Below are 23,811 nucleotides of genomic sequence, written 5' to 3' on the forward strand. Positions count from 1 at the left end.
CCACTAGCTATCTACCTTACGTTTGGTAGTGTATATATGTCCATGCCGCTCTTTCACTTTGTCACAGCTTACCCTTCCCCCTCCCCATATCCTCAAGTCCATGCTCTAGTAGGTCTGTGTCTTTATTCCTGTCTTACCCCTATGTTCTTGATGACATTTTTTTCTTAAATTCCATATATATGTGTCAGCATACAGTATTTGTCTTTCTCTTTCTGACTTACTTCACTCTGTATGACAGACTCTAGGTCCATCCACCTCATTACAAATAGCTCAATTTCATTTCTTTTTATGGCTGAGTAATATTCCATTGTATATATGTGCCACATCTTCTTTACCCATTCATCCGATGATGGACACTTAGGTTGTTTCCATCTCCGGGCTATTGTAAATAGGGCTGCTATGAACATTTTGGTACATGTCTCTTTTTGAATTATGGTTTTCTCAGGGTATATGCCCAGTAGTGGGATTGCTGGGTCATATGGTAGTTCTATTTGTAGTTTTTTAAGGAACCTCCATACCGTTCTCCATAGTGGCTGTACCAATTCACATTCCCACCAGCAGTGCAAGAGTGTTCCCTTTTTTCCACACCCTCTCCAGCATTTATTGTTTCTAGATTTTTTGATGATGGCCATTCTGACTGGTGTGAGATGATATCTCATTGTAGTTTTGATTTGCATTTCTCTAATGAGTAAAGATGTTGAGCATTCTTTCATGTGTTTGTTGGCAGTCTGTATATCTTCTGTGGAGAAATGTCTATTTAGGTCTTCTGCCCATTTTTGGATTGGGTTGTTTGTTTTTTTGCTATTGAGCTGCATGAGCTGCTTATAAATTTTGGAGATTAATCCTTGGTCAGTTGCTTCATTTGCAAATATTTTCTCCCATTCTGAGGGTTGTCTTTTTGTCTTGTTTATGGTTTCCTTTGCTGTGCAAAAGCTTTGAAGTTTCATTAGGTCCCATGTGTTTATTTTTGTCTTTATTTCCATTTCTCTAGGAGGTGGGTCAAAAAAGATCTTGCTGTGATTTATGTCATAGAGTGTTCTGCCTATGTTTTCCTCTAGGAGTTTGATAGTGTCTGGCCTTACATTTAGGTCTTTAATCCATTTTGAGCTTATTTTTGTGTATGGTGTTAGGGAGTGATCTAATCTCATACTTTTACATGTCCCTGTCCAGTTTTCCCAGCACCACTTATTGAAGAGACTGTCCTTTCTCCACTGTACATTCCTGCCTCCTTTATCAAAGATAAGGTGACCATATGTCCGTGGGTTTATCTCTGTGCTTTCTATCCTGTTCCATTGATCTATATTTCTGTTTTTGTGCCAGTACCATACTGTCTTGATTACTGTAGCTTTGTAGTATAGTCTGAAGTCAGGGAGCCTGATTCCTCCAGCTCCATTTTTCATTCTCAAGATTGCTTTGGCTATTCGGGGTCTTTTGTGTTTCCATACAAATTGTGAAATTTTTTGGTCTAGTTCTGTGAAAAATGCCATTGGTAGTTTGATAGGGATTGCATTGAATCTGTAGATTGCTTTGGGTAGTAGAGTCATTTTCACAATGTTGATTCTTCCAATCCAAGAACATGCTACATCTCTCCATCTATTTGTATCATCTTTAATTTCTTTCATCAGTGTCTTATAATTTTCTGTATACAGGTCTTTTGTCTCCTTAGGTAGGTTTATTCCTAGATATTTTATTCTTTTTGTTGCAATGGTAAATGGGAGTGTTTCCTTGATTTCACTTTCAGATTTTTCATCATTAGTATATAGGAATGCCAGAGATTTCTGTGCATTAATTTTGTATCCTGCTACTTTACCAAATTCATTGATTAGCTCTAGTAGTTTTCTGGTAGCATCTTTAGGATTCTCTATGTATAGTATCATGTCATCTGCAAACAGTGACAGCTTTACTTCTTCTTTTCCCATTTGGATTCCTCTTATTTCCTTTTCTTCTCTGATTGCTGTGGCTAAAACTTCCAAAACTATGTTGAATAAGAGTGGTGAGAGTGGGCAACCTTGTCTTGTTCCTGATCTTAGTGGAAATGGTTTCAGTTTTTCACCATTGAGGACGATGCTGGCTGTGGGTTTGTCATATATGGCCTTTATTATGTTGAGGAAAGTTCCCTCTATGCCTACTTTCTGGAGGGTTTTTATCATAAATGGGTGTTGAATTTTGTCAAAAGCTTTCTCTGCATCTATTGAGATGATCATATGGTTTTTCTCCTTCAGTTTGTTAATATGGTGTATCACGTTGATTGATTTGCGTATATTGAAGAATCCTTGCATTCCTGGAATAAACCCCACTTGATCATGGTGTATGATCCTTTTAATGTGCTGTTGGATTCTGTTTGCTAGTATTTTGTTGAGGATTTTTGCATCTATGTTCATCAGTGATATTGGCCTGTAGTTTTCTTTCTTTGTGACATCCTTGTCTGGTTTTGGTATCAAGGTGATGGTGGCCTCATAGAATGAGTTTGGGAGTGTTCCTCCCTCTGCTATATTTTGGAAGAGTTTCAGAAGGATAGGTGTTAGCTCTTCTCTAAATGCTTGATAGAATTCCCCTGTGAAGCCATCTGGTCCTGGGCTTTTGTTTGTTGGAAGATTTTTTATCACAGTTTCAATTTCAGTGCTTGTGATTGGTCTGTTCATATTTTCTATTTCTTCCTGATTCAGTCTTGGCAGGTTGTGCATTTCTAAGAATTTGTCCATTTCTTCCAGGTTGTCCATTTTATTGGCATAGAGTTGCTTATAGTAATCTCTCATGATCTTTTGTATTTCTGCAGTGTCAGTTGTTACTTCTCCTTTTTCATTTCTAATTCTATTGATTTGAGTCTTCTCCCTTTTTTTCTTGATGAGTCTGGCTAATGGTTTATCAATTTTGTTTATCTTCTCAAAGAACCAGCTTTTAGTTTTATTGATCTTTGCTATCATTTCCTTCATTTCTTTTTCATTTATTTCTGATCTGATTTTTATGATTTCTTTCCTTCTGCTAACTTTGGGATGTTTTTGTTCTTCTTTCTCTAATTGCTTTAGGTGCAAGGTTAGGTTGTTTATTCGAGATGTTTCCTGTTTCTTAAGGTGGGATTGTATTGCCATAAACTTTCCTCTTAGAACTGCTTTTGCTGCATCCCATAGGTTTTGGGTCGTCGTGTCTCCATTGTCATTTGTTTCTAGGTATTTTTAAATTTCCTCTTTGATTTCTTCAGTGATCACTTCGTTATTAAGTAGTGTATTGTTTAGCCTCCATGTGTTTGTATGTTTTACAGCTCTTTTCCTGTAATTGATATCTCGTCTCATAGCATTGTGGTCGGAAAAGATACTTGATACAATTTCAATTTTCTTAAATTTACCAAGGCTTGATTTGTGACCCAAGATATGATCTATCCTGGAGAATGTTCCATGAGCACTTGAGAAAAATGTGTATTCTGTTGTTTTTGGATGGAATGTCCTATAAATATCAATTAAGTCCATCTCGTTTAATGTATCATTTAAAGCTTGTGTTTCCTTATTTATTTTCATTTTGGATGATCTGTCCATTGGTGAAAGTGGGGTGTTAAAGTCCCCTACTATGATTGTGTTACTGTCGATTTCTCCTTTTATGGCTGTTAATATTTCCCTTATGTATTGGGGTGCTCCTATGTTTGGTGCATAAATATTTACAATTGTTATATCTTCTTCTTGGATCGATCCCTTGATCATTATGTAGTGTCCTTCTTTGTCTCTTCTAGTAGTCTTTATTTTAAAGTCTATTTTGTCTGATATGAGAATTGCTACTCCAGCTTTCTTTTGGTTTCCATTTGCATGGAATATCTTTTTCCATCCCCTTACTTTCAGTCTGTATGTGTCTCTAGGTCTGAAGTGGGTCTCTTGTAGACAGCATATATATGGGTCTTGTTTTTGTATCCATTCAGCCAGTCTGTGTCTTTTGGTGGGAGCATTTAGTCCATTTACATTTAAGGTAATTATTGATATGTATGTTCCTTTTCCCATTTTCTAAATTCTTTTGGGTTCGTTATTGTAGTTCTTTTCCTTCTGTTGTGTTTCTTGCCTAGAGAAGTTCCTTCAGCATTTGTTGTAAAGCTGGTTTGGTGGTGCTGAATTCTCTCAGCTTTTGCTTGTCTGTAAACGTTTTAATTTCTCCATCAAATCTGAATGAGATCCTTGCTGGGTAGAGTAATCTTGGTTGCAGTTTTTTCTCCTTCATCACTTTAATTATGTCCTGCCACTCCCTTCTGGCTTGTAGAGTTTCTGCTGAGAGATCAGCTGTTATCCTGATGGGGATTCCCTTGTGTGTTATTTGTTGTTTTTGCCTTGCTGCTTTTAATATGATTTCTTTGTGTTTAATTTTTGACAGTTTGATTAATATGTGTCTTGGTGTATTTCTCCTTGGATTTATTCTGTATGGGACTCTCTGTGCCTCCTGGACTTGATTAACTATTTCCTTTCCCATATTAGGGAAGTTTTCAACTATAATCTCTTCAAATATTTTCTCAGTCCCTTTCTTTTTCTCTTCTTCTTCTGGAACCCCTATAATTCGAATGTTGGTGCGTTTAATGTTGTCCCAGAGGTCTCTGAGACTGTCCTCTGTTCTTTTCATTCTTTTTTCTTTATTTTGCTCTGCAGCAGTTATTTCTACTATTTTATCTTCCACCTCACTTATCCGTTCTTCTGCCTCAGTTATTCTGCTATTGATCCCATCTAGAGTATTTTTTATTTCATTTATTGTGTTTTTAATCGATGCTTGATTCATCTTTAGTTCTTCTAGGTCCTTGTTAACTGTTTCTTGCATTTTGTCTATTCTATTTCCAAGATTTTGGATCATCTTTACCATCATTATTCTGAATTCCTTTTCAGGTAGACTGCCTATTACCTCTTCATTTGTTAGGTCTGGTGGGTTTTTATCTTGCTCCTTCTCCTGCTGTGTGTTTTTCTGTCTTCTCATTTTGCTTATGTTACTGTGTTTGGGGTCTCCTTTTTGCAGGCTGCAGGTTCGTAGTTCCCGTTGTTTTTGGTGTCTGTTCCCAGTGGCTAATGTTGTTTCAGTGGGTTGTGTAGGCTTCTTGGTGGAAGGGACTACTGCCTGTGTTCTGGTGGATGAGGCTGGATCTTGTCTTTCTGGTGGGCAGGTCCACGTCTGGTGGTGTGTTTTGGGGTGTCTGCGGACTTTTTATGATTTTAGGCCACCTCTCTGCTAATGGGTGGCGTTGTGTTCCTGTCTTGCTAGTTGTTTGGCATAGGGTGTCCAGCACTGTAGCTTGCTGGTCGTTGAGTGAAGCTGGGTGCTGGTGTTGAGATGGAGATATCTGGAAGATTTTCGCCGTTTGATATTATGTGGAGCTGGGAGGTCTCTTGTGGACCAGTGTCCTGAAGTTGGCTCTCCCACCTCAGAGGCACAGCACTGACTCCTGGCTCCTCAATTTGGGATGATTTGTTGTCTATTCATGTATTCCACAGATGCAGGGTACATCAAGTTGATTGTGGAGCTTTAATCCGCTGCTTCTGAGGCAGCTGGGAGAGGTTTCCCTTTCTCTTCTTTGTTCTCACAGCTCCTGGGTCTCAGCTTTGGATTTGGCCCCGCCTCTGCGTGTAGGTCGCCGGAGGGCGTCTGTTCTTCGCTCAGACAGGACAGGGTTAAAGGAGCAGCCTCTTCGGGGGCTCTGGCTCACTCAGGCTCGGCGGGAGGGAGGGGCACGTAGTGCGGGGCGAGCCTGCAGCGGCAAAGGTCGGCGTGACGTTGCACCAGCCCGAGGCGCGCCGTGCGTTCTCTCAGGGAAGCCGCCCCTGGAAACCGGGACCCCGGCAGTGGCAGGCTGCACAGGCTCCCGGAAGGGCGGTGTGGACAGTGACCTGCGCTCGCACACAGGCTTCTTGGCGGCGGCAGCAGCAGCCCCAGCGTCCCACGCCCGTCTCTGGGCTCCGCGCTTTCAGCCGCGACTTGCGCCCGTCTCTGGAGCTCCTTTACGCGGCGCTCTTAATCCCCTCTCCTCGCGCACCAGGAAACCAAGAGGGAAGAAAAAGTCTCTTGCCTCTTCGGCAGCTCCAGAGTTTTCCCGGACTCCCTCCCGGCTAGCTGTGGCACATTAGCCCCCTTCAGGCTGAGTTCTCGCCGCCAGCCCCAGTCCTCTCGCTGCGCTCTGACCGAAGCCCGAGCCTCAGCTTCCAGCGCCGCCCGCCCCGGCGGGGGAGCAGACAAGCCTCTCGGGCTGGTGAGTGCCGGTTGGCACCGCTCCTCTGTGCGGGAATCTCTCCGCTTTGCCCTACCCAGGTATGTGGGGAGTTTCTTGCCTTTTGGGAGGTCTGGGGTCTTCTGCCAGCGTTCAGTAGGTGTTCTGTAGGAGTTGTTCCACGTGTAGCTGTATTTCTGGTGTATCTGTGGGGAGGAAGGTGATCTCCGCGTCTTACTCTTCCGCCATCTTACCCGGAAGTCCATAATTTAATTTTTAATAATGATTAATTTTAACCAGCTTGTAAAATTCTTAAAAATTTAACAGTATGCTCTCGTGAGCTGGTATAAGCTGGTTCTAGCACATGTCATCTTGGTTTTGGCTTCCCTTGCCTCTTGTAGGCTTAATTTTTCGATACCTTGTGTCTTCTTCCTCCATTAATTATCTCTTGCTCATCTAATTTCCAATTTCCAAATTTTGTTGATAGCTCTTTTCTGCTGTCATCTTCCTTCTCATTTTCATTGTCTTATTGGGCTTAAGCTTTACTCCAAAACATCCATTTAATGCCATTTTAATAGGTTTTCAGGAGGTGGTCAAGGTAAATGCATGTGTTCAGACTGCTTTGTTTAACCAGAAGTGTCTCCAATTAGAATTACTTTTAATTTCTTCTTGCATGTACGTGCTTGAAAATGTACATTGTGACTACATTCTTTGGCCTATATAGATTCTCTCTTTTTTTTTTTCATTTTTACTATTGAATAGTTGGTGACTTTGTATGGCTCACATAAAATTTTAGTATAAAATTAACTTCATTAATTTCTATTGCTTAATGTACTTTTGCTATGAAAATTGATTCATTTAATACCACAATAATAACTTATAACCACAAATAAGTCACAGACATTAAAACATAGTAAAAGTTTTAGTTTCAAGAGTGTTTGTTTTGCGTAAAATAAGGTAATAGTGTTTTACATCTATCAACATGTATTTTTCTTTACTGAGTTAGTTCATGACTTTATTCCTGGTGAGCTTATCATCTGTCTTGAGATAGAGGGGTGGAGGAGGAGGGAATTATTACAGCAGGAAAGAAAAAAAGCAGGAAAAATTGTTTAGTTTGTTTAACTTTGAAGACAAAATATAGGCTTGAAAGTCATAATTCCTTGTGGGGAAAAAAAGGATTTTATAAATTCCTTTATCTTACCCCTGTAATACAACAAGACTCAGGTTTTGGTTGTAACTGAGACCCCATGATGTCTCCATCTTTGCACAGCTTGGTTGTTCATCTCCTTCCCTTATGAGAGAGATCCCAGTATTCTTTCATGACCAAGATAGTTCAATTTGACTTTCTGAAACTGATTGCCAATAGTTCTAAGTCTTTTCAATTTTGAGGGTTTTTTTAAACCTGAACTTTGTGGATCTCATTTCCACACGATAGCTGTTTATCATTAATATATTTTGACTGAGAAAATACAGATGGTCAAAAGGATATTATGAATTGAGGAATGCTTATGAATGAACTTTTATCACATCAACATGTGATACAGTATTTGTAAAATAGATGTACTTGATATCCAAGACATTTTTTTCATTCATTATGTAAATGATGCTTGGTGGCCCTACAAATTTGCAAATTCCTTGAAATAACTCTTAGCTTCACCCTCCTGCTCCCAAACCCAAAGTTGCTTAGTTCACAGTTTGGCCGAGCCAGTATTTTAGATTATCTTTTTCCCAAAGTCATTCCCATCTGAGTTTTTAAATGAGCTCTTTCTTGCCTTTCCACAATGCCGAATTGTGTTTATTCCAGCTTCTAAGCATTTCTTGACTCCCTCCCCTTTTTTTTTTACACCTCCTGCCACTACTCCAGTCCAGGCCCTGCTTACCCCTCACATGTACTGATGCAGCAGCCTTCTGTCTGGTCTCTTTTCTTACTGTCTGTCCCTTCTCCACTCCATTCTCCATACTGCAGCCAGAGTGATCTTTCTGGTTGTGTCCTTTCCTCACCTGAAATTCTGCTACTCGTGTGTCCCATCATGAGACATGTTTGTGTTCTGTAAACACATCAAATGCACGAGCTTTTGTTGGAGCCAGTCCTTTTGGTGGGAAGTCTTTCTCCTGTACGTGGCGAACTCAAGCTCAGCTCACATGTCCCTTACGAAGCTTTGTTACTCAACCCCCATATTCCTCCTGGCATCCTGTAGCACTTTGAACAGGCTTTGGTTATGGACTTCTCACACTGTGGGCACTTTGGGGATAGGGACTTTCAAGTTGTGTTTGTATCCCCAATCACCTTGAACAGTGCCTGGTACATGGTAAATGCCCAGTGAATGTTTACTGAACACACTGATGTGGATTGGCATGCTTGTCAGCATGGGTCTTTCTCTGAGACTAGCAGGAGTATGGGATTCTATGTAGTGGGGAGATATGGAAATGGAGTGAGGAAAAATGTGTTAAAGTTATTTCCCAATTCTGTTTTTCCCATTTCAATCTCTTCTGAAATCTCTTCTCTCAAGTAAGACTTTATTGAATTTTTCTGATCGCAGAAGCAACACACAGACATTAGACAGGTTTGAATTCAAATTTTGCTACTTATTGGCTGTGTGCCTTGCACATAGTACCCAACATCTTTATGCCTTAGTTTTCTCATCTGAAAAGTGGGAGTTATTCTAATAGTACTTACCTCATAAGATTGCCATGAAGATGCAATTGGAAAGTGCATGTAAAGTGCTTAGCACAGTGTCTGGCACAGTAATTGCTCAGTAAGTATACACAGCTGTAATTGCTATGTTCAATGCAGAAAAGGTACAGGTCCGTGAGACCTGGATACAGCTGGAGCCCTAGGGCCCAGGATCTTCCCTGTGTTACATTAAAAGAAAACACAAATCTGACTCTAGAAGCCTTGCAGAATAATTTTGACCTTTTCTTTAAGACAGCCTTTCTCAACCAGGGTTCATCTGAACCACAGAACTCTGGACTGGAGTGACTGTTTTTTCTCTCCATCAAGGATGCTATGTAGCTAACACTATTCTAGATGCACAGGAAAGTTAATTCACTATGTACAATGCATGATGTAGGAACTGAGGCTTAATCTCCCCACACTTCTTTAAGAAAGGCTGCTCTGATGCTTCTTGAAGACTTGGTGCAGGGACTCAGCATCGTGCCTCAGAGTCACATCCTCCCAAATTCTCTCTAGAAACCTCTCCCTTCCCTCGAATCTTCTCACTTATGGCAGTTGTGAGAAATCCCTCCCTCCTTCCTCCCTCACCCATATGATTTGTTCCTAGAACACCATTCATTTGTTCCTTCTCCATATTGTGCTCGCCACATACCCAGTAGTTTCTGACAGGTGTCCCCTTACTTTTCTTGAAAGACTAACATGTCTCTCCCCATCCCTGTGTACCCTCTTTCACCTCTGGAATTGCAGTGAAGAATATCTCCAAGAAAATTAATGCCAGTAACTGGATTACAGAGTAGTAAACATGATTGACATTTCTTTTCTTCACATGCAGCATTTTTAAAGTCATCTAGATCCCTTGCTATTTTCAAACGCCTCTCCTTAACAAAAGTTATAGAATTATCTAGTCACTTAATTTGGCCGTGTCATATCTGTGCTGCCGAGGCTCCCGCTGGACTGTGTATGGCAGAGCAAGTCTGCTCTTCCTGGTGCCATTCCACTTCCTGCTGCTCTTCAGTGCTGACAAGGCTCATGCTGCCTCCCAGGAAGGCAGCAGGCACCTTTTTTGTGGGGAGGAGGGGTAGGTCATGATGTCTCCTCTGTTAGCAAGGAAGAAGAATACTGGGTAAGCAATTACTAGTGTTTACCACAATTCATATAATGGAATATCATATAGCCATTAATTTTTGAAGAATATTTATTGACATGGGAAAATGCTTACAATATGTTAAAGAAGAAAGCAGGGTACAAATCTGTAAATACAGCATGATCCCAATCTTGTAGTAAAATAAATTATATATGCATAGAAAAAACACAGGACGGAAATACACCAAAACATTAACAGAGATTATCTCAGGTGGTGGGTTTTGGGGTGAATTATTAACTTTATTATTTCCTGTATTCTCCAAACTTTCCACAATGAACATATATTACTTTTATAATGGGGGGGAGGGGAAGGGAAGTCAATATAAGAGACACCTAGTACTGGGAGGCGGCAAGACAGATGGTAGTAAGGGCATGTTGAGTACTTGCACTGCCTCTGCCTATGGCTTCATTTATGAAGGAGGAACAATAACATCCGTCCTGTGCACCTGCCAGGACCACCCGGTGTGTGACGGGGCCTCAAGGGTCTGTTGACTGTTTCTCTAAAGCAGCAGCTCAAGCGCCTTATTTTAGAACCCGCTCCTCCATACCCTGTTTTAAAGGTTGGGAGGGATGTGGACACAGGGGCCTGCAGAGTGCAGTTGGCCAGTGTATTCTCACCATCCCCGCTGCAGGCCACTGAGCCAGGCAGATGTCGAGGGGCAGGGTGGCAGCGGGGGTGGGGGGGGCAGAGGGGAGCCTGCAGCCCTCATCTCTGACCTAAAGGATTCCAGGTCCTTATTTGAAATCCAGTACTAACTGAGCAAGTTTCCTACTCACACTTCAACTTCATTCAGGTCACCTCCCTGCTTAGTAAGTTCTTTAAACCAGTTCTGCTGAAATAGTTATTGCTTAAAATGGCCTGAGAATTACCACTCTCCCAGCATTCCAGAGTCATAAGGGGGCACAACATGGACCCAGGTGGGCAGCGTGAAGCGGAAGGAGAGGTGCTGGGGGTCAGGCCGGCCAGAGTTGGATTTTTACTTGCTCTGTGATGTTGGGTAACTTACTTTGCTTTCCAGAGATGACCTCTTAATATGAGATGTGATGACGTTACACAAGATAAGATACATAAAAAGCCCAGCACAGAGCAAGCAATCAACAGATGTTAGTTCTCTTTCCGTGTGCAAGATGAGGTCACTTTCATCTTCTCCCTCTGCAAATTCTCTCTTCAAAACAAAGCTTAGTGCCCAGTATGGGGAAACTCAAAATGAAACAGAACTCACTGAAAGCAGAAGAGCACAGCTCCTTAAACAGGACTGTTCACTCTGCATGAAGCTGGCAAGATGGTATTTCATTAAACATGTCTTCATTTAGGTAAGCCGACACTCATGCCAAAGCTATTTAATTGCAGAAATTATAAAAATACTTTAAAAATGCATTTGTAGAATGAAGTAACAAAAATACTTAAATTCTTTTTTCTAAACGTTTTTTCACATAATCTAAAATTATGAATTACCAAGTTTCATTTTATTTACTGTTAAAACATGGGTCACGCATAACTTATACTCCAACTATTTTGGATAAAAAAATCCTAAAATGTATTCTTCCTAGTCTTTTTATAGAGTATTCTTATTTTTTAAAAGAAACACAAGGTCATCGTTATGAGAATTAGTTTATAGGCCATACTGCTGTACAGATACTTTCTGGGTCAACTAGAATGTCCTTTAGGAAACAGATGGTCCCAGACTTATGACGCCTTGAGTAGTTTTCATTCTCCCCACGTTCCTATCCGGTTTTCAGTTGGCTTTTTGCTGCTTTCAGTAGGTCTGCTTTCCATCTAACAGCCTCCTCCTTTGCCATTTTTTTTGTGGGCTTGGAAGTCAGATAACTAAACAGGTTAGAAATATATGCAAATTTTAGTAAAGAGGCAAAAGGTGAGATTCTTGAGGATCTCTCCTATAAATTGTAAGAAACTTTGCCATCTCTTTTGGCAGCTCTAAGGCTTTTTAAAACTGAATTCTTGATCTGTACTTTTGCCAGATAAGTGACTTCTGGATAAATGACATTTTCACTAATACTTCATGTACTTTATCCTTAGAAAGGCTATTTATTATAAGTGAGATAATAGATGTAAAAGCACTTTAAAAAAGCATAAACTGTGAAATAGGATTGTTTACCCCATGTATCTATAAAGAAACACACACAGATAGCTAAATTGAATCAACCCCAATGTTTTATTTAATTTAAAGTTTTAAAAGGCAGTGGTTAAGCACATTATGTGTGTGTATATATATATATATGTATATACATACATATATATATAAAAGGAAACCAACCCCTTTTCAACTTTAGCCATTGATTAACTAGGCCCACTGTCTATTGCATGATTCATTTTCTACTTCTTCATATGACCAATTCTAAAAGTAAAAATAAACAGCCTTAATCAGTTTAACAGTAACTATTTGTGTTTCTTTTTTAAATAAATAAAGTTACCATTAAACTGATCACATATGGTAGAAAGGTAGGACACACACACAAGCACACACAGTCCCCAATTTAAAATATGTGACATGAGTGACCTATATGTACAAATGGGTGCTGCTGACTCCCTCACCCTCAGCAGAGGGCTCAAAAGAACCCCCCGTACCCAGGGGGTCCCCATTCCCTCTACCAGGTTGGAGGCACCCCTAGGTTAGACCTCAGAATGCATGCTCCCCATGCAGTGATATAGATGGGGGTTCAGTTCTATGGTACTAGTGTTCAGGTTATTAGGGAATAAATAGGCATTTGTAGCTGCCTCAGAACTAAACCATCATTTATAACTTTATAGGGAGAAATGTATTCTGAAGTTCTAGATAACTGACATACAAACTTTTAAAATGTAATCAGTTTGCAAGTCTGTTGGGGCTGTTGTGTGTGTGTGCGTGTGTGTGCATTTCTATAGATTTATACAAAATTGAAATGAAGAGTGGGGCTATGTTTATGGAGCAGCTGCTTGGCTTCCATTCACTCAGTCCTGATCTAACAAGTCACTTGCCTCAGCCCCTTTTTAGCAGCTCGTTCTGCTTCTCACATGCCTCCGTCTCTGGAGAGATTCAGAAAGGGCAGCTCACACAAGTGAGAGGAAGGACACGGCTAAATCTTCTGTTAAGAATCTTGGCAAACAGAACTGCCAGATTCAACGAGGGCTGCTTTATAGAGTGAAGTCCTTCAGTTCCATCTTGACAAAATGGAATTATTTTTTTTTCTGTTCCTAGTCTCTGCAACTCCGTCTAACTGCAGCTCTGTATGAATGCCTCAATATCGCAAAAACACAGGATCACTTCTTAAATATGCTGGATTCTCAATGAGTAAACCAGTTAATGTGTTTCTAGCCAAAGCAAGGGCATAAATGTTTTAGAGAAAAGATTCCCCTGGAGCTACAGAGAAAAGATGCTGATAAAAGCAATACTGAGAGTTGAGCAGGTGATGCTTTTAGTCTGTGTCAGAGCTGGTCTCCTCGATGACAGAGTACTGGTTGAGTGCTTCCTCCAAAGGCGTTATTGTCCCATCAGGTTTTAGTCCCATTGGTTTAAGCAACTCCTCTCTGGAAAAAAGAGATAAAAGAAAGAAAAAAAGTATTCACCAGCATCACACACACCCCCTCCCCCCACCCAAATCCACATCCTTTAAAAAAAAGAAAAGTCTTTAAAAACCAAAGTATTTTTCCTCAAGCTCTCTCTGTGTGTTTGTAACAGGAAAGATGAAAGAGGTATGGAAAGAAAAAGAGGGAGATAAAAGACTTCATTCACACAGGCCAAACCTACTAAGCCAATTAAAAGTATGAAAAGTCAAGGTCTAAATGGGCTCAGGACAAGGAGCAGGTCTCTTCTGTTTTTAATAATTTTTTTCCTCTTGTGGATTTGTTTTAGTGAAGTTGAAGCTGCCAAAATTTCACCTGTCCCAGTGGACCAGGCATATAATTAAATGGCTGATTTGATACGTATGGATTTCATTTAATGGAATAAATCTGTCATTTGATTTTTGCCTCTCCAATCTCTAGTGATACATAAGTACTTATTGATTTCAAATCATTTGGCCTTCCCCAACTTTCTCCCTCCCTTTTCTTTCCTCTCTCTCTCCTTCTTCTTCTTCTTTTTTTAAAAAACACCATTGCTTTTGTTTGTGGCAGTTTAATTACGGGATTGACAGCCATTTTAATCTCTTCAAAGCTCCCCAACTGCCTCTTTGCAGCTAATCCAATTATATCTACTCCACAAGTTACAGCCTCATCTAAAGATGGTTAATTATTGATTAAGCCAATCAAAAAGCATTAAGAAAGATTTATTTAATCTTTTCATAGGCTCTTATTTATTGTATAGAGATTATGTCAAATGTACATGTTCAGATGCTAACTCTAGTCCTCCTCCCACCCCAAAGTCAGCAGTGTACTTTAAAAGGAGCCTTAAAGAGGCACATGAGCTGCTTAAAGCTTACTTCTCACAGAAACGGGCATCACCCCCTAAAAACATGTCTACAACAAGAACCAACATGGCAGCAGCTGTAATGCTGGTGGGAGTTGGAGTGAAGGAAAATGATAAAACCTCCTCTCCCTCTGCTTCCTTGCTGTTGTCCCTTAGGCCAGCACAAAGAAGGGCTCCCCTCGGAAGGGCCAGCCACATAGCAGTGTGACAGTGTTATAGCTGCAGAGAAACTTCCTGGGGAAGGGGAAGAACAGCTCAGTGGTCACTGGTTAAGTCAACAGGACCCTAATCAAGCAGCTCTGGCTAGTACCAGTAGACTATTGCTGAGAGTCTGAAAACTCTGTTGGAGTAATGTGGATGGTTGACTGGTTGAGGCTGCTAAATATTATAAAGTAGGAAATGTGTTTCCTGATCCAAGAAATGGGGTCAGAATCATAGAACTTAAAGTTGAAGGGGCCTTAGAGATCATTTAGTCCAACCCCCTTGTTTAATAAAGGAGACTGAGTGACTTACCCAAGGTCACATATCTAGTGGCAAAGTTGGACCTGGGACATAGGTCTCTGAATCCCAGTCCAGTGCTCTTTGCAGCACACACATCTGGATTAACTGCTATAACTGCACTGAAGGAACACACTCTGAGTTCAGCTGTTCAAGGACTATGTGCCAGGAACTGTGTCATATACTGGGAAGAAAAGGAAGACTAGGCACAGCTGCTGCCCTTGAGGAGTGAGTGAAACATATACATGAAAAATAACTTAGAACATAATGGGGTAAATCCTGTAACAGAATCATGAACAAAAGAAATCACAGCTCCTGAGATGAAGCATCAACCAAATTGCCTGGGGAAGGTGGGAACGGCACCTCCAATGAGGTGTCCTAGGCTACGTGAAGACAGTACAGAACTTTTCAGGCAAAGGAGTCTGTGTGGAGGGCTCTGTATGGTCCCAACTACTTGTGATTTTTTTTGTAGACCTCTTTGGATTGTGTCAATTTCTTTCTCGGCTCCCATGAAGCTGGGACAGGGCCCAGCGTTTGGGGAGTGGCAAGGTTCAATGAAGGAGCAGGAGGAGGCAAGGCTGCAAAAAGGGTAGTTGGGGGTCTACTGGTCAAGTGTCTTGAATGCCAAAGCAAGGAGCTCGGGTCTTAGCCTGTAAGGAATGCCCTATCAGGTTTGTTTTATAGGGAAGTATCTCTGACAGCAGTGCAAAAGACATACTGGAATAGGGGAAACTGCGGCGGGGAGACGAGCCATGAGGATGTCACCGTAACAGTAACGGCATGAGAGGAGACAGAGAGCTGGATCATGGCTGTGGCTGTAGGAAGGAAAGGCCTTCCTCCCAGGGCAGAGCTGCGGTCTGCTGGAAGGGCGGAGGTGGGGGGTGAGGAGCAGAGAGTGGCTGCGGCCTCGCTCCGATGGCCACGTGGGCCGCGACCCGCTCGCTGCAGCAAGAGCACAGCAGGTGCAGCAGCTCGGGGGCGGGGGGCAGACACTGACATCTTTCAGGACAGCGAACAGCTCTGCATGACAACCAGGGAGAAATGCTTAGAGGAACCAGAAAACGATCTGCTTCCACTGAAACTTCTCTTCAGCACGCATACATACTATACATATCTATACTTTAGTAACAATTTCCTAGTTCTGATGGTGCTGAAGGACTTTGTGATACTGGACACTGTTTACTAATAATCGATACCAAAGGAGAAGGGGATCACCTTCTGGGGTGAAACATTAAGGGACCAGAAAGTTCAAAGGTCTGAAGGGGCTGGTGGACTGAGGGTACAGTAAGGTGGGGGTGGGGTTGAGGGTATGGGTAGGTAGAAGTCGGATCAGCAGATGAGACTATAGGAGTTCTGCCAAGAGAGTGAACTGCTGGGTGGATATGCCATCACTCCCAACACTCCAGCATTTCTTCGGTAACAGGATGATATTGGAGCCAGCTACCAGCTTGCACAAAGTAGCTAGCACTTTCTCATCCAAACCCAGGAGGAATATTTTCAAATCAAGTCCATTGACTTCACCCCTACTCCCTAATCCAATTTTATAATAGAAATAATTAAGAACATTACCAAAATTTTATGGCCAAATTATGGGAATTCATCTATAGAATAAAGGGGCTCATATTTTAATTCTCATTTGTGAACTATTCTTCTCAAGGCTTTATTTTTTAGGTCTTCTGTATCACCCCTCTACTAACACAGAAGCTCCTCTGAGGGTATGAATTCTTGTTTTTTCCACATGGCTCCATGCGCTGCTTCGTCTTACTGACATTCCTGGAGGAGAGGTGTCAGTGATAACTGGCCCCATAATCATGCAGTCGTGCAAATAAATTAAGGCAGCAATGTGATATAGTGGAAAGAACAAAAAGATCTAGAGTCAGGAAGTCTGTCTGAAGTCCTGGCTCTTCCACTTACTAGTTGTGTGATCTTGGGCAAGTCTCTGAGTCTCTGTATTCCCATCTGTGAAATGGGGATAATGATACTGGCGCTCCCTACTTCCTAGGGATGACTTAAGGGGTAATAGTACTAGCAGTGCTAGTAGTAATTGCAATAATAATAGTGCAGATGAAAGAGTTCTATGAACTGTAAAGGAGTCCTAAATATTAGTTATTATTATTGTGGTATAGTGAAAGGCATATATATAGGTTTTGGAATCAGACAGACCTAGGTTCTAAGTCTGGATCTACCACTCACTAGCAGTAAAACCTTGAACTCTCTGAACTTCAATTTCCTTATCTGTAGAATTGGGATAGGAATAACCAGTTCACTGAGTTGTCATGAGGGTGAAAGGTCATTCTACATAAAAAGTGCATAGTGCAATGGCCAGAATGTAGTTGGAACCCACGAGATGCATTTCCTGTCCCTTATGTGTTTATGGAAGGAAGGTTTCCACAAGACTGTTAGGGTACTCTTTGGGAGTAAGTGGGAGAAGAATAAGCAGAAGCAAATAGAAGACATGGTCCCTGTCCTCAAGAAGCTTTTAGTCAGTTCAGAAGGTAAAACACACACACATTAAACAATATTAAAGGAATTACAGAACAGCAGATCAACAAGCTTGAGGTGATTAACAGGCAGAGCCCTGCTTTCCCTAGCTTGACAGTTCTATACACCCTTACTGTATCTGAAATGTGTTTAAAGGCAATTTCTCATCCTGTTCGGGAGTGGAAGGAGAGAGGATCACTTACAGATATGTTACTGTTTTTTCTTATGGACCCCGGGCTTACTTTTCAAACCCCCATCTTAACGATTCTGATCTTCCTCTCTATCATATAACAGCCCACAAATACCAAAATGAAGTCTTTGATATAGAGACTTACTCCTAAAAGGTATGATAAATGACCTGGTTATACTAGACTGTTTCATTTAATAAGATCTGTTGTATCTAGATCAGCAAGATGTGGAGAATGGGAAGCGTTCATGAATACCACAGAACCGTTATTCCACCAGTCATATGGGCTATGTACACGTGGGAGGGACGCGGAGGAGATGGGGATGCTGATCACAGGCTCCCAGCAGGAGATGGACTCAGGGCCAGACTGTAATGGCAGTGATGGACATGGATTCATGGGGAGAAAGGCATCCCAGAAGCAGAAGATTAGTCAAGCAAAGGCACAGAAGCAAGAGTTAGTTGTGTGCAGGGATTGGCAAGCAGGCTGGCTTGGCAGAGGTAAAGGAAAAAGAAAGCTCAAAACAGATATGGGGTACGAAAGAGGATTTGGATGGAGACTTTGAAATCCTGGGCTGACAAGTCTGGATTATAGTACAGAGGTATTTTTGTCTTCTATTTCAAGGGTCCCATATTTAAGAATATTTATTAAAAGTAATTCTCATTACAAACATTGAAGGCTATAAAACAATATTCCTTTGACATATTAAAAAGAAAATGTTCTACGCTTTATTCATTTTCATATCCCTATGTGTCTAGCACAGTGCCTTGCAGATAGTAGATCCTCAATAAGTGTTTATGAACTCAATTTAGCTGCAGTTGGTATTATCTTGCATTTTTCACAGAAAGAAAAGGTATGGTGTTTTATGGGACTCCTAATAAACAAACCCTGACCAAGAGAAAAGCTGGATCTTTGGGTAGAAGGTTCACGTTCATCACCAAGATTTACAGTTAGGAAAAGTATTAGCATTCTAGAGGAAATTCTGCATAATGCTTTCCAGGGATTTCTCGTTCTGTACTGGACTGTGAGCAACTTGAGGGCAGAGTCCATGTCTTATCTGGCTGTGATTTGCAGTATCTAGTATAGGATGGACACATAGTAGGTGCTCAGTAAATGTTTATTGAAGGAATGTAATACATGGGTCATAGCATAAATGGACAATGGTAGAGAACCATTTTCCAGGAAACATCCTCATATTATTTTAACTGCAATTATTTCCCTGATGAGTCAGTGTCATCAGACATTCTGACAGTCCCGAAGTCAAGGCCTTCTTTGTACCACACAACCTGGAATTTCCAACCACTAATTAGTACAGACTCAGCTGCTTATATATGGGGCATCAGTGGGTCTAGATTCTAGTCTCAGATTTTCCACTGACTTGCTGGGTGTCCTTGGGCAAGTCATTTCCTTCTCTGGGCTTGAGTCTCCCCATCTATATAAAATGAAGGGGTTGGACAAGATGATCCCCAAGATTCTAATTCTAGGAGACTAAATATTAGGCCACTAAATAGTTTTGATCTACTTAAAAAGCTGCTAGGTTTTTAAGACACTAAAACTCAGTACTGCTAAGCTTTTGTTTCTAATCAAGATCTTCTAAACCTAACAGTCAAACACAGCATCCTACCTAATTGTCACTGACATACACCAAGACCACAAGTCCTTCCTGCAAAGCTACCAGCAAATGATTATTAGAATGATTCCGAAAGTAAATCAAAGCAATGGCAAATGTTACAAGGAAGGATCTAAATTCAATCATGGCCCTCAATAAACAGGCCATTTCATGAAGAGTTACTGGTCCTAAATTATGAAGGTCCCATCTAAAAAGGATGGCTAGGTGTCAGATATATGTAGATCATGGTTAAATGAAGATACTGTATATTGAAATGTGCATCAGGATTAAGATATTCACATAGCAATAACTCCTTCATACTTACCTTCAATGCTATACACAGGCCTTAACACAAGTTAAGACTGCCCTCGTTATCATCAAAAAGTACAGTGATGTCTACTGGATAAAGAGCCCATTCTAGGCACTGTGACAGTATCATGGCGGGCTTCTCATCTGATCAGGCATCTGGCCAGGGAAGAGATAAGCCTCCAAGAATGTTCAACTGGAACGAAACATCATTTAGAAATTTGATCTTACTAAACGATAAGGAACCATAATCTATAAGGGCTTGGCCAGGCACGAGGACACAGATAAAGCACGTCCAAGAAAGGAAACCTTATTTTGCCCCAGCCTAACCCTTAAGACTGCTAATGGAAACCAAAAAGTACTTTCTTAAAGATTTAGGGGTGGGAGATTATGGGATTTATACCATATTTAAAATTTTATAGTCTGTCTTTCTTTTCCCCAGATATAGTTCAACATTTTCCTGAGACACCATTTCCCTGTAAGTATGGTCCTCTGGGATGCCTGGGCTTATGTAACCTCTCAGGACCTTAGAGAAGGTTCCACTTTTTAGGCTTCTGGTTCCTACATAACTCTTTCTCCCAGAAATGACAGTGCAATATTGGGGCTCAGATACTAACATACCCAATAGCACATTATTGAACAGGCCAGATGTGTATGTGTATAAAACACCTTACTTGACCTGGAAACAAGAGAATACTCTTGCCCACAGCACATGTTTTTGTGCAATACAAACAAAGCATTCAATTCAAGTGTACTTGTTGAAAAACAGGACATAATTAAGCAGTTGGTAAAATGCATTCTTGTTTCCCACTTGCAGATCTCCCAAGAGTCCCTTCGAATTTACCTATACGAGTTTCAGCTTCCCGCTTGCCACTTAGCTTGATAACGACTCAAAAATCATTCCCTTGTTTTCAAGGGCTCTTCTTTCTTGTCTGCTCTGTGTACTACAGGGCAGTATTGACACATGGAATTAATGACAGGGTCTGTAATGAAACAACAGTCATGCAAACACCAGTCTGCTCTTTTGATAAAACAGCATGTTAGAGACCTATTCACCTCCCTCTAATTGAGTACTGCATAATAGTTCGGATCCTTTTATGTAACATATTTTGTTCTATGATTAGAAAAGAAGAAAAAGGGGGAGCCTATGAAGCATTGCTTCCTTCAATCACCCCCTGATTAATTCTCTGATTTTAATGAGGGTGGCTGCTATTTAGGCAGGTCCTGTTACCTACTTGTTTTGTTGACTTCTGTACAATGTATAACAAAACCCATGATGGGATAATTGTGAACCATTTCTTTGGCACAGGGATTCCTGTTCTTAATGTAAGGTTGGCTTGGAAAAAAAAGAACCCTGGCATTTAAAATTAGCCATTTCATATTTAATTCCCTTTCACATTTGAAAGATAGGATGAAAATTAGTATATAAATAAAGCATTTTAATTAACAGAGCTTTTCCAAAAGTGCCTGCTGTAATGGAGCCTGTGAGAGCCCGGAGAAAGCAGCTCTGTAATCTTTGCTATAATTCCAAGTCTGAGAGTGCATCTTATTTCAAGATTTCAGCATCAATGGAACAGTCCATATCCACTGAAGCACAATGGATTTCCCAATAACTTGTGATATTAAGTGTTTTTAGTGCTTTTTTCCTCACAGAAATTAAAACAACCTTTGGCACTGGTTAACATGTTCAGTGATATACTATGAAAGAGTATCCTTTGCTGATCCTTCATCTTTCAGTATAATCTTTCATCTAATGACTTCCTAGTGCTGACTGGTTGGTTTTACTGTTCTTTCACTAAGCCACTAACCCAGTAGGCAGGAGAGGTGTGGTGACTTTTCTATACCAAATTTGAGGTCTTCAAGCTGCACTTTTCAAAAACATTTCTGAGATCCTTCCCTCAGCCTCACCATTATGCTTTGGGATTGGGTACAGTTGGGAAGGTAAAATACGTAACATAAAAATATCATTCCCAAGACAAATGGATATGGCATGTTACTTACACCATGTCCTTCCACTTAGGAAGTTGCCTAAACAGGCAACAGTCCTGTAAATAAGGAAGTCTTTCTAAAGTTAATTTTCTTAATATGATCACACTGAATATAAGAATTTGTTAGAATACCTATAATCATTCTATTTTCAAAATAATTAAAAGACTTTAATAGAATTATAGCAGTTTTACTGGTTTCCTTCATATGAAGTTGTTTCTGTTTGTTTTCTGTTTTTGATATAAGCTACGTAGGACCTGACTTGATATTTGAGAAAAGCTCAACTATGGAATGAAAAAGCAGAAATGAATGGCCTCCAAATCTTAATTTTTTTGTCAGGTAAATATGCTTACTCTCTGTCTTCATGCTTTGCATCTATTTAAAATTTAGAGCAATTATTAAAAATAATCAGAGTGACAAATCTGAGAGCTGTTTGTTGGTAATTTTTCAAAATAACATAAGATCTGGAATATGAAGACTAAGAACCAAATCCTGACTATGTCATTAACCAGATGCCTGATCTTGGTTCAGTCACTTCATCATTGGTCCCACTTACTCCTAAATAAAATATCTCTTGCCCTATCTAATTCACAGGGCTGTTTTAACAGTCAGTGGAAGTACTTTTTAAACTTTAAAGCACTATATAAATATTAGTCTTTTATTATTCTCATTTCTGTTAGAAGATCACATGCAAAGCTTCTAAAAATTTGCTATCCATTTCACATTAAAGAGCATGGTTAAGAAAATATAGAGAAAGAAGTTAGGGATAGTGCTAGAAAAATAAAACTCAGTTTTGTCCTTAACTGAAGGTGATCTTTATTTCTTGGTAATTTCTCTACAGAACCTTTCTTTCCTGTTGTCCAAAATTAGCAAAATAAATATTAATAAGAGGTCAGCATGCCAGCTGACACTGTTGAATAAAGCAGTAGAAATGGAAGTTCGTACATGCTCTTCTCAATCAGAAAGTCTTAAAAGTTAAAGCAGGAGGGTGACTCCGAGCAAATAGTCAATGGAGATTATTCTTATTTGATGTTTCTCTAATAAACATAAGTCATTTCACCTAGTGCTTAAACCAAGAGCTCAAAGTAGGCATTCCTACTACAGAGTTAAAGGACAGTGACTACTAATAGGCAATACAAAGTTTGCATGACATCCTACTAAGAGGTGTCTAGCCAGTTTCTCAAATTAATCCTCCCCTACCACTTTAAGGGTATATTAGTTTAACTGGATCCAAGTTCCCTTAATTAAGCTTCTAAGCAACACTGCAGTATATTTTAATGATGTAGAACAGTGCTATCTAATACAAATATAATGTAAGCCATATATGTAATCTTAAATGTTCTAGTAGCCACATAGAAAAAGTGAGAAAAGATAGGTAAAATTAATTTTAAAATAATATGTTTAATCCAATATATCAAAAATATTTCAATATAAAATCCATATTAAACAATTGAGATATTTATTTTACATTCTCTTTTTGTACTGAGTCTTTGAAAGTCTGAGTATTTAACACTTACAGGACATCCCAATTCAGACTAGCCATAGTCATATATGGCTAGTGGTTACCATATTGGACAGTGCAGATCTAAAGGATTTTCTGATGTAAACAATTAAGATCTTGACACTTTCGTACCTAAATAGATCTCACAATGCTATAAAGACTGGATCATATTTCTGAAATGTACCTAAAAAGCATTTCCTTGATTAACTCATCATAAAGGTGGGAGTAATCACAGTTATTTTTGTAAGTAGAGTAAAGTAATTTAGTTACAAGAAAAAAATTATGTAGTTATTACTTTTCAGTCATAAATTACATGTCCCAGCTTCCATAAGTTTAAAAATAACCTATGGATTAAAGGGGAACTATTCCTATATTTGATACTTGCATTTATTAAGAAAGCCATGTCCCAAATACTACACAAAGGCTGGCAAAATATATATATTGGATAAGGAGTAGATAAGAAAAGGAAAACAATTATTATTTATATAAATGTAAATTTTAGAAGATTTTGATAGAATATATAAGCAATAAAGGCAATGTACCTTGTTAAACAGTGACGGGGTAAGGGTAGAGGAGAAGATTAATCAGTCCTGGTTCCAATTAAGAAACTAAAGGGGATTAGAAAGGTCAAAACAAAACTGAAACTTGAAATATTACTTCCCTTGGTTAGTTAGTTTAGGCTTAAGCCAGTCAATCCTCTCTCCCCTTTTGTGGAGGAGGCCGCGTCACTACATGCAGCTTGTGTGCTATAGCTGAGGTGAATGCAGTTGTCTTAGCCACACTGGACTTGCTTAACCACATACAATCCCCGATCTAATCTCCCACTTAAATTGCAGGGGCTTATTTTTTTTCCAATTCAGAAAAGGAA

At 40.0% G+C, this 23,811-nt stretch overlaps 1 protein-coding gene and 1 long non-coding RNA gene across 8 annotated transcripts in view; one reads left to right on the forward strand and one right to left on the reverse strand.

Annotated features, from left to right (window-relative positions):
• The window catches only part of LOC132498955 (uncharacterized), a 120,896-nt gene that overhangs the window by 93,777 nt on the left and 3,308 nt on the right, over positions 1-23,811 (forward strand). The window contains exons 4-5 of the long non-coding RNA XR_009533815.1: positions 19,899-19,934; positions 21,689-21,781. This is a non-coding gene — a long non-coding RNA (uncharacterized LOC132498955). The remainder of the gene's footprint in view (positions 1-19,898; positions 19,935-21,688; positions 21,782-23,811) is intronic.
• RIC8B (RIC8 guanine nucleotide exchange factor B) overlaps positions 11,471-23,811 on the reverse strand; it is a 118,925-nt gene continuing 106,584 nt past the window's right edge. For 3 of the 7 annotated variants that reach the window (XR_009533814.1, XR_009533813.1, XR_009533810.1), the window contains 3 exons: positions 20,301-20,439; positions 19,476-19,652; positions 13,414-13,500 (listed from right to left, as the gene is read on the reverse strand). Coding sequence is in view for 2 of the 7 variants with exons in the window: in XM_060113248.1 (XP_059969231.1) it covers positions 13,389-13,500 (112 nt within the window). In the remaining 5 variants the exon portion in view is untranslated. Of the gene's footprint in view, positions 13,501-19,475; positions 19,653-20,300; positions 20,440-23,811 lie in introns of all 7 variants that reach the window. The other 4 variants (XM_060113248.1, XM_060113246.1, XR_009533812.1 and 1 more) reach the window with 3 other exon arrangements.

The sequence above is a fragment of the Mesoplodon densirostris genome, chromosome 11 (assembly GCF_025265405.1).
Source record: "Mesoplodon densirostris isolate mMesDen1 chromosome 11, mMesDen1 primary haplotype, whole genome shotgun sequence".
Classification (NCBI taxonomy): Eukaryota; Metazoa; Chordata; class Mammalia; order Artiodactyla; family Ziphiidae; genus Mesoplodon; species Mesoplodon densirostris.